This window comes from Rissa tridactyla, chromosome 6 (assembly GCF_028500815.1).
Source record: "Rissa tridactyla isolate bRisTri1 chromosome 6, bRisTri1.patW.cur.20221130, whole genome shotgun sequence".
NCBI lineage: Eukaryota > Metazoa > Chordata > Aves > Charadriiformes > Laridae > Rissa > Rissa tridactyla.
Genome location: NC_071471.1, coordinates 30,884,789 through 30,894,416, shown reverse-complemented (window position 1 = coordinate 30,894,416; position 9,628 = coordinate 30,884,789). Strand labels below are relative to the sequence as shown.

Here is a 9,628-nt window from a genome sequence, read left to right as displayed (position 1 = left end):
CTAGCGTGGAATAGCACAGAGTTTATATGGATGTGGCTGCAGTATTGCACCCAAAGTGTACTCCAAATTGATTTCCTTTACTCCCTCAGGGAGCTGAAATGTGAATGCCCGAAGGAGGTTTGTAAAGATGATGAACAGTTCAACTCGTGCCATCTGTTCTCCCAAACATACACGATGCCCTGCAGAAGAAAGGGGAAAAGAGTTAGTTGTGTAAAGTTAAGTTCTGAAAAAGAACGGAAACAAATTTTTACTGAGTTCCATAAAGTTATTTCCTATTTCCTTCTGTAGGGACAGAACAAGCCTTTGGAGGTGGGAGGAAGGATTTATTTAACTGAGAAACTGCGCATCTCTTACTAATGTCAGCTGTTGGGTTTGGTTTTCTGGGTTTTGTGGTTGGTGGTTTTTGTGTTGGGTTTTTTTCCTTTTTCCCCCTGGAGCATTTATGAAATATTCCCTTTCCATTTTTGCATCTTGTTCTGTAAGAACAATGAATTGCTTCTCAGTTAAGCCAGAGTTTTAAAAAGCTTCATGTACTTCAGAGTCTTATCTTTGGTTGTTGAGGAGGTAAACTGGAGTATTCTGAATGCAATTCTGAAGCTAAGTAGAAGGATGTACTCAGTCTTTCTTCAGCAGAACTGAAGAAGGCTATATTGGGTCCTTGTAACCCACTATCCCTAATACCATCCAGGAACAGATAGGTAAGCTAAGGGAATGAAATGTAGGCATGTGCAGCGGTGTATGCATATTGTTTTCACAGTATATTTCAGGATATCTATACAGTCCAGATTTAAAAAAAAAAAGTTACTAACTGAATATATATTCAGGGTATATAAATACTCAGATTATATAAACAGAAAGCAACCAAAGCACGTTAAAAAAGAAAACTTCCTATGCCTGGGTTGAAATGTAGCCTAAATTAGTTGTCTTGATTCATGTAAACTAGCGGACATTTGGTGAGTAAAGAAGGTAAGATGCTAAGTACCTGTTTTGCAAATATGATCTCAGGATTTACAGGCAATTTAGGCAAATAGTTTTATAATCTGGATTTACTATGTTTAATCTGACTGCTTTGTATTTACTAACGTATTACTCGCTTTTTGTCTTCAACACACGTACAATAGTATGATCTGTTATAGTAGCATAAAAACCTCAGCTGTTTCCCAGTGTTTTTATATTTTAATTTTTATATTTTAATTTTCAGTAAATAATGTCAGTGTCCTGTTTTTGTGCTGCTTTTCTTCATAGTCTGCTTATTGGAGAAACTGGTAGTCTAGAGAAGTTCTCTGAGTTGTGTTATACTGCTTCTCACATTTTTTCTTTCTCTTTGTCTCTCCAATATCTTCGAATTGTTGCTTTTTGCACTGTAAATTAAGTAAATTGTACATCATAATATGCCTTTGAAAACTTAGAAATTTCTTTTGTGGTTACCTAATAATATTCTACTGAAAAGATTGGATTTTGTTAGTTTCTGGAGATACAAGCGAAACCTGGTGCTAGACTATTACTGTAGGATTTGGGAGACTGAGGATTGGTTTCCTGCTTTATCACCAATTTTTCTCTGTATATTTTGACAAATCATATTTCTTTTGTCTTTGGGTTTCCTGTTTGTAAGGTGAGAATAAGTAGATTTTCTGATTTGAGGGTGATTTAATAAATTAGGGACTAAGGAGCTCAGATATCCTTGTAGTAGGAACCAAGGAGATAGTGTTATGTCTCTTAGCCTTACTCATCCTCTGTTTGAATGTATGACAAATATAAAATGCAAGGCAATATTTGTGGCTCTTACAGTAGAAATCTGACTTTAAATCTTTGTGTCAAATATGTTTTTATAAATGTATTTTTTTTTAATTCTAGAATTTAGAAATAGTGTTTTTAATCTTGCTGCAAGCCACAGTGAATAGGAATGTTCAAACCTCAGGGTGTTACCTGCTGAGAAAGGTAAGAATGCCTCTTTGTTCACAAAGTTGCCATCCAAATCAAGGAAATGATTTGGGTTGAACCTCCAAGGGGTCGCCCAGTGGTCAGAATCATACACAACGGAGTGCAGATTTGGCAATACAAGTGTGCCCTGTAAGAAGAAGCAGAGATTATATTTTTTCTGTGTATGATTGGTTCTTTTTTGAATTTTCCTTCTCTCTGATAGATAATATGCCATCCTGTCTTTGGATTCACCTCAGTCTTTTCCTGTGCACATCCAGGCCTAATAAGCCCTTGTATTTTCTGTTTGTCATAACATATTACATTTGCCTTTGTCGAAGTTACCTTCTATCAGGGCCACTGAGGTGTCTTCATGTTTAAGCTAGAGTGGAGCTTGGACTGTTTTACATGCTTGCCAGACTAATCATAACACCTTCCTTCTTGTTTTTTGTACACTTCATTGGGTCTTTCAATTCAATCACATCAATTTTATGCTTAATACACTTGGGACGTCTATATCATGCCAATGCGACTGTCAGATCTCTCAATGTACTGAGCTGCCATCATCTGAAGTGTGTGGTTTTTGTGTGTGCATGTGTGTTTTGTCAGGGATAACTTGGAGGTTGCTCCAGGCTCCTCCCGTGTGTGTGTGTGAGTTAGCTGTCCTGACATTCATTAAACCTCACTTTGTCATTCTTTAAAGCACATGTTCTGCTTTGATGCCCAGACATCATCCATGTTTGGGCTCTAGTTTTCCTTACTCTTGCTACTTGTGCTGTTAGCCTTTTCCCAAGCTTTTGCATCTGCTAATGTAGACTTAGCCAAGGTTCAGAGCACTCAGCTCAGTTTCATGTCTGTGACGTGCTACTGTGTTCTCTCTATGCAAAGTTAGGAATTGTAGAAGCTGTTGTCATATAAATACTAAATATGAACAGCTCAAAGCTTTAAGTAACATGGAGGTATACTCTGTACCTTTTTGATATGAAAACCCATCAAAGTTGTATTCCTCACACATTGTCGAGGGACCCCAACAGAAGTAACGTTGCTGTATCGCAAAGCCTCATGAATCACAGCATTTGTGTATGGCAGTTTTTTACGGTCTTCATAGCTGATGAGATGGGAGGGTTCCATAACAGCCTCTATCTCTCTTTGAACCTTTTCTGCAGAGAAATAAAAATATTTTTACTTCCTCCTCCCCCCCACCCCCCCTCCCCCGCTTTTCAAGCAGATTTCTCTATAAGTATGGCCCAGGACTGGGGGGGGGGGGGGGAAAGAAATTACTTTTCTATGAAATGTGTTGGCGTATGGTTTGCCTGCTATGTTTGTTTCAGTTAATCAAGAAAGTGCATGTCCCCAAAGCACAAGATGATCTCTCATTTAAGATGCATCCCACTTAGTGATGAGGATAGTATAGGTCTATTTTTTTTAAAAATTACTAAAATTTGAAGTTACAGGTGTAATTTCTGTTATGTTTATAAATACATCAGACCAGGTATGTTCTTAAAGCTTTTCCTCTTTGAAGGTTAGGAGGAGATGAGGTTGCATATGAAATGTCTTTAGATTATTATTCTTTCTCTGCCATTCTCTTTTAGTGAGATAAAACAGTGGCGATTACTAATTTCTGCTAGTGTTGCTTCTTAGTGAGCTGGTGAGGAAAGCACACACTTTTTTCATTTATTAAACTTTCATTTTCTACATCTCAATTGTTGATGTACCAATATTCATATTCATATTTATTGTTAAGGGTTATTTTGATGTATTGCCAGTGATTGAGCTAATATTTACACTTTAATCGTGTTCATTATGATGTAATGTTGAATGCAGTTCTTTCTGATAATGCTTTTGCTCACCTTGTATTTCTGGGTATTGTACCATATACAGCAGTGCCCAGAGAAGGGTGGTACTTGTTGTCTCTGTCCCTCCCAGCAAAAGATCAACCACAGTCTGAACCATATTGTCTTTATTAAACGTAGAAGTAGGGTCATCTTTGGTCTGTAGGGTATATTCATGAGAAGACTATGAAGTGGATAATTTTGGACATTTCATCTGTCATGTAGAAATTGTCATTGTTTGATTAAAAACAGTGAGCAGCCCACCAAAACAAAAATCTTCAATGCTAAACAAACTGCATATAAAAATTCTGTAGCAGTCACTCGAACAGCAAGTATCTGTAGTAGGCATTGAGGCCAAGGAGGGGATAATGTGATAAATAGATATACTTACTTTTGTTATTTGAGCTAGGTAGAAGTCAATGAGATCCTGTGGTTCACCTGCTTTCTGTCTCTCATGAGTCTGGACCTCCTTTGTAACTAAATTGTGCATGAAGTCATTGTATGCAAACACTTTGTGATGAGGTCCTGGGAAACGGTGCATAAGCCATGGGAAAGCATCATACATCTGTGATTTTAAACAAAAAGGAAGAAACATGAGCTCTTCTAAACTGAGAACTCAATCCTGATTTTCTGATAACTCTGTGAAGTCACTGCATCACATGGGCTCCTAATTAGTATGAAAGGCAATAGACAAAAGTCAGAATATGAGAAACTCTAAGATGTAAGAAAATATTTATTTATTTATTAGTTGTATGGGTTTTTTAAATTGTTTTATTTTTACCAGGAGATAGATTAAATACTGGGAACTGGTTTCCCAGAGAGTCTGTGTGAAATCTCCGTCCTTGGAGACTTCAAGACTTGATCAGGCAAGTCCCTAAACAACCTGATCAAATTAGACCTACTTTGGGCACGGAGTTGGATTAGCTGATGTGCAGAGGTCCCTTCCAGTGTAAATTAGTCTACATTTCTAAGAGGGATTATGAGATCTTTACATTGCCCTTTAAGTGAATTGGCATGGAGGTAAACTTGTTTGAGATGTGTTAATGAGCTGTTAGTAATATGCAGTGGTATAAATTGTTATGATCACATTGTCAACAGTCAATAGCCACACTTTCTATCCTTCATAGATAGGTTGAAGACTGAAAAGGTATAGAAGCTGACTTGACCTCTCGGTTTAAGGTTTTCCTCCAGGAGAAACTGGTATGTGTATTTGTTGAGGGGGAAATAATTATTTTCATTTCTTTGTATTGTGTATGTTTTGTGAATGGACTTCAGTCTCTAGGCCTACTGGCAGAGCCTTTGTTTTATTTATGGCCTGTGATAAGGAATATATTGGGCAGTGCAGAAATCTCCATCCCTATCAGCTGACCAAAATGTCAACATCGTATAATAGTGGATATCAGGTTATAGAGACCAGGAGAATGATTATATTTTACTTTTTGGACGCATACCTAATAATGCAACAGGGGCTTCTGAAAATGGGTGAACTGGAGTAATTGAGGATTGAATCTGGCTCACAAGCAAATTTTCTCAATCTTGATTTTTACTCTGATTCTTTTTTTGAGGCATTTCTCTATAAAAGTGTTGGAGAACCTGTTACTGTTATAAAATGCCAGTGTGCCAAAATTGGCACAACGTAAGCAATAGCTTTCAAGAACTTAAAAATACGCTTCTTGATGTGATGCAATTGTCATCTGTATCTTACAGGAAGTTCAGAATGACTCAGGTATTGGTGGTAATATGAATTACATGAGAAGCAAGATATCTACCCAAAAGAATAGGACTTTGAAGGCTCAGTTCTTATAATTGTACTTCTGTATTTGTAAGACTAAATGAAAATTAAATTTTAAAAGTTGCTTTCAATTTAAGATTTAAGAATCTTACATACACAGTACTCTGCAAGTGATTACTACTTTGAAATACATTATATATTTTGGAAGTCTGAAAACCAGTGATGATCTAGAATTTAAATTTTAGAACGCGTGATTTACTGACACAAAGAAGGACTATAAGGCAGTAGTGACATAAACAAGATATGTGTTAATTTATTACTGCACAAGGGCTAGCAGAACAATGGTATGGAAATGTTTGGGTATAATAGTCACTGACTTTTAATTTGTTTTGACTTGTGAAGTGCAAACGCACTTGAAGGAATAAGAACAAGAAAATGAAATTCTTACCCTGCCCCAGATAGTAGCTTGAAAGTAGATCACAAAATAAACAGCTTTGATAAGCTTGCCGAAAGATTCATCGTTGCTGGAGAAGCGATGACCAAAAACAACAGCGCAAATTATATTTGCAATAGCATGGACCATGAAAGTGTGGGGGTCGAAAGGTTTGCCTGCGAATATAGGAGGTAGCATGAATATTTCTGAATAGACTACAGTAAGAAAAATGATGAAGACTTTCTGTTTTTTAAATAGTAAAAATAATAGTACATCCAGACTACTTGGTTTTCACATATGTAAACTCTAGTTTAATACAAATTAACTGTATGGATTGTAAGTGCAGGGACTCCTTATTTTAAATCTGCTTTTTACTCTTGTAAAATACAGTGATTATTGGTTTTGAGAAGACAAACGTTAGGTCTCTCTTCCCCTTTTTGACTTGTGGTCTGCGTTGTGTGAAAACACAAGCAATTAATTAGAACGCATGCCTTCAAACCTGGAGGCAGATATTTAAGTTTGGCCATTAAAAAAAACTAAACAAACACCCACACACACAAAAAACCAGGAAAAAAAATAAAATTAAAGTTTTAATTTTATCATGTTGAAATGATTTGTCACTTCTGGTTTTCTGTTCATTTCTTGCATTTTAAAGATCTGTGAAAGTGTTGCTCTCAGAAGAGAGATGGGCTGTTTTGCTGTGTCTAGTGCAAGGAGAGATGGAGGGAGACCTTAGGCAACTTCTCGGTGTTTTCACATCAGTATGGAACACAATGTGGGTGAGGGATTTGGCTGTTCACAATATTTGTATTTAATTGCTTTATTTTGGCATCTTGTGAAAATTCTATTGGTTTCTATTTCATCCAAACCTTAAAAAGAAGTTTTGTTGGACAACTGAATGATACATTCCTTGTGTTGGGGTTCTTTCTCTGCCAAATCCTAAAGGCCTGCTGTCCTGGAATGACTCGCAGCAGGTCACAAATTGTGTATTTTATGGAGAAGAACATAGGGTTTTCCTATACTCTTTGAATGTGAGAATTGTTACCAGCTGTCCCCAAGACTGTGTTGATGATAAAGACTTTTTTACTATCCTTATTTCGAAAAACAATTTTATATTGCCCGTTGTGCAGACAAAACATTTTTTGCAAAGAATGCAATTAAGTAGCCAGTAAAAGTCCCACTAATATGAAAAATATCTATATTACTTGTAAAAATGTATTGTGAAACTTCTACTTCCCTAATCTACTATATTTCAGAAAAAGCTCTTAGTGTTATTCTAGTGAATTTACCTTTCGTGCTTGCAAAGATGTCCACAAGATGACAGGCCTCTGTTTGAATTTGATGCTCCAAATTGTTCTTACCAAGTGCCAGGCTTCTTATAATTGTCATACTAAAGCGTCTCTGTTGCTTCCAGGTGTGCCCACTCGTCAGAAAAATACCTGAAGAACACAGAAACATTTATTTTGTTGCTGCAAAGGGAAATCTTTTTACTGCAGGAGACAAAATTTGATTTAGATTAAGTTATCTTTCACCAACAAAGACGATACCATGATTTCAGATACTGAGTTTGTGGTCTCTAACTTAGGTTTTTATGACTCCCAGCTATACAGCTCCTTATAAATGTGACCCTGGAAACTGAATGCTTGTGGATTTTGGTAAGGACAGAATAGCTTTGCCTGTAGATGTTTTCCACATGAACAGTCTTCTGTTTCAGAAGTGATACAACTGAAGGGCAACTCTTCCAGGCAAATAATCCTTTGAATCTATTAGGAAGAAAAAAAAGTCAGTAGTGTGCTTTATAAGAGGAAAAATTTTTGCTTTTTCATTTTCTTAATATGCTAACTCTGCATGGAACCTTTTGGCTATGTAAGCCCAATTATGTACTTTTACAGCAGTGTGTATATATACGAAAGCGTCTTTCTTCTTTACACCTTGTTCATATTTCAGTATTGTGTCCATCTTGTACCTTTCTCGCCCATCATATCCCTGTAGAATGGGGTGAGGGGTCTTCCGGAAACTTCCTCTGAATGGGTGACGATGCCATCTTTTACTGCTTTGTATCCATTTAGTACAACCATAGGTGTCTGTCCCAGCCACAATGTGTAGATATTTCCATAGATGTTGGTTAACTGAAGAGTTAAGAACGGCAAATTAATAAATATAAACCAGGGAATGTATATGCTTAAATACTCATTTTAAGAGTTTGCTGTAGTTGTAAGTAAATCTGTTTGCGATCATCAAATTGAATTACAGGTTTCAGAAAAATTTAATTGTAATGGGCTTTGGGAACAGAATATAATTGTACTTTCTGTGACACTTTCAGAAGTGGTCTTCTGAGAGATGTCCTTGGTATCTATACTATAAAGAGAAACAGAGGGTCTTCTCTGTCAAGTCAGACTCAAAGACCTGTTTCTGAGTTATGCAAACTGATTTGCATACAGGCAAAATCCCCAACCTTTTCTGTTTATTTTATTAATGAATCAAATGGTCATATTTTCTTGCCTCTAACTTCTGAAGAAAGGAAAGAAATGTTTTTGCATTCTTTCCTGTAGCTTCCATGTGATTTTTTTCTTATTTTTCTCTACTGTCTTTCCTCAGATCATGCTTGTATTTTTCCCTAAAGTTGTTTGAAGCAAGTTCCTTACTTTTAAAAATAGTTTTAATTGGTTTGTAAAAGAATCATTCTGTGAACATAACAGCAATCAAATTTTCCTTTTTTGTTTTAGTAACGACCTGTTTCCTGCAGCCAATATTTTTTTTTGCTGTACAAAAAAGAAAAAAAGAGTCCATTTAGAGTTTGGTCTTCTAATGGAGATTGGACCACTCGTGGCCTGGAGATGGTCCAGTGACACTGGTGTCAGACAAAGGAAGTTTTACTAGAGGTAGTTTATAGGGCTGGATATCGACACAGAAATAGAGAATGAAACTGTCAGTGGAGTATCATGCTATTGACAGTGCTTGTGATAATGTTATGCATGGATGTTACTGCATCTAAAAGAGAAAGAAAATAATGAGTAAAGCAATTATGGTGTTTATTACTCAGAAATATTTTAATAATGCCGGGTCCTTGGATTCTTTGACATTGTCTGATAATCAAGCTTTATGTTTAAAAAAAAGAATTCCGAGTTTAGACTGTTCCTATGCAATGTACAATTTAATTTAAAATAGATTCAGAGTGATTTTCAACCATAGAGATAAATAAATACCTTAGTGAGAGTTTCTCGACGAAGTTTGAAGTCCAGCAGCCACAAATTTCCAATGACGGGGAGGGGAACTGGTCCTGGAGGAAGCTGGGTGCACATCCATTGCAGCTTTAGGAAATGCAAAATTAGGAGACATACTACTAGAGCTATAAAAAACTCAGGAATCCCCAACATCTTATCAAAATTTTAACTTCTCACTGTTTTGGGTTTGGTTTTGGTTTGTTGTTTTGGGTTTTTTTTGCATCTGACTTCTGAAAATTTGGAATTGTGTAGATGAGTTTGCTTCTAGTGAAGTCAAACTCTTTCTAAAGAATATATGTCTGCTTTAGCCATCTCTCTCTGACAATCTACAGTTTTCCCACGCTGAAGTTCTTAGAAAACTGAAATATGTGATCCCTTGCAGTTAGCCAAGCCACGCCTACTCTCTTATGAGCTGCAATTGTGATCTGTTTCTTTTTTCACTTAGAATTTTGTTTCGTTCTTAGTATTGATACTGGGTCTAAATGCTAAT

The 9,628-nt window shown here is 36.4% G+C and overlaps 1 protein-coding gene across 1 annotated transcript; it reads right to left on the bottom strand.

Moving 5' to 3' along the window:
* Positions 1-9,291, bottom strand: LOC128911286 (cytochrome P450 2J2-like). The gene is made up of 9 exons (XM_054205940.1): positions 9,121-9,291; positions 7,881-8,043; positions 7,204-7,353; positions 5,930-6,090; positions 4,141-4,314; positions 3,768-3,909; positions 2,890-3,077; positions 1,927-2,068; positions 1-179 (listed from the first exon to the last, which is right to left on the bottom strand). The coding sequence occupies exons 1-9, from the start codon at positions 9,289-9,291 to the stop codon at positions 1-3; spliced, it is 1,470 nt and encodes a 489-aa protein (XP_054061915.1).
* Positions 9,292-9,628: the final 337 nt, after the last annotated feature.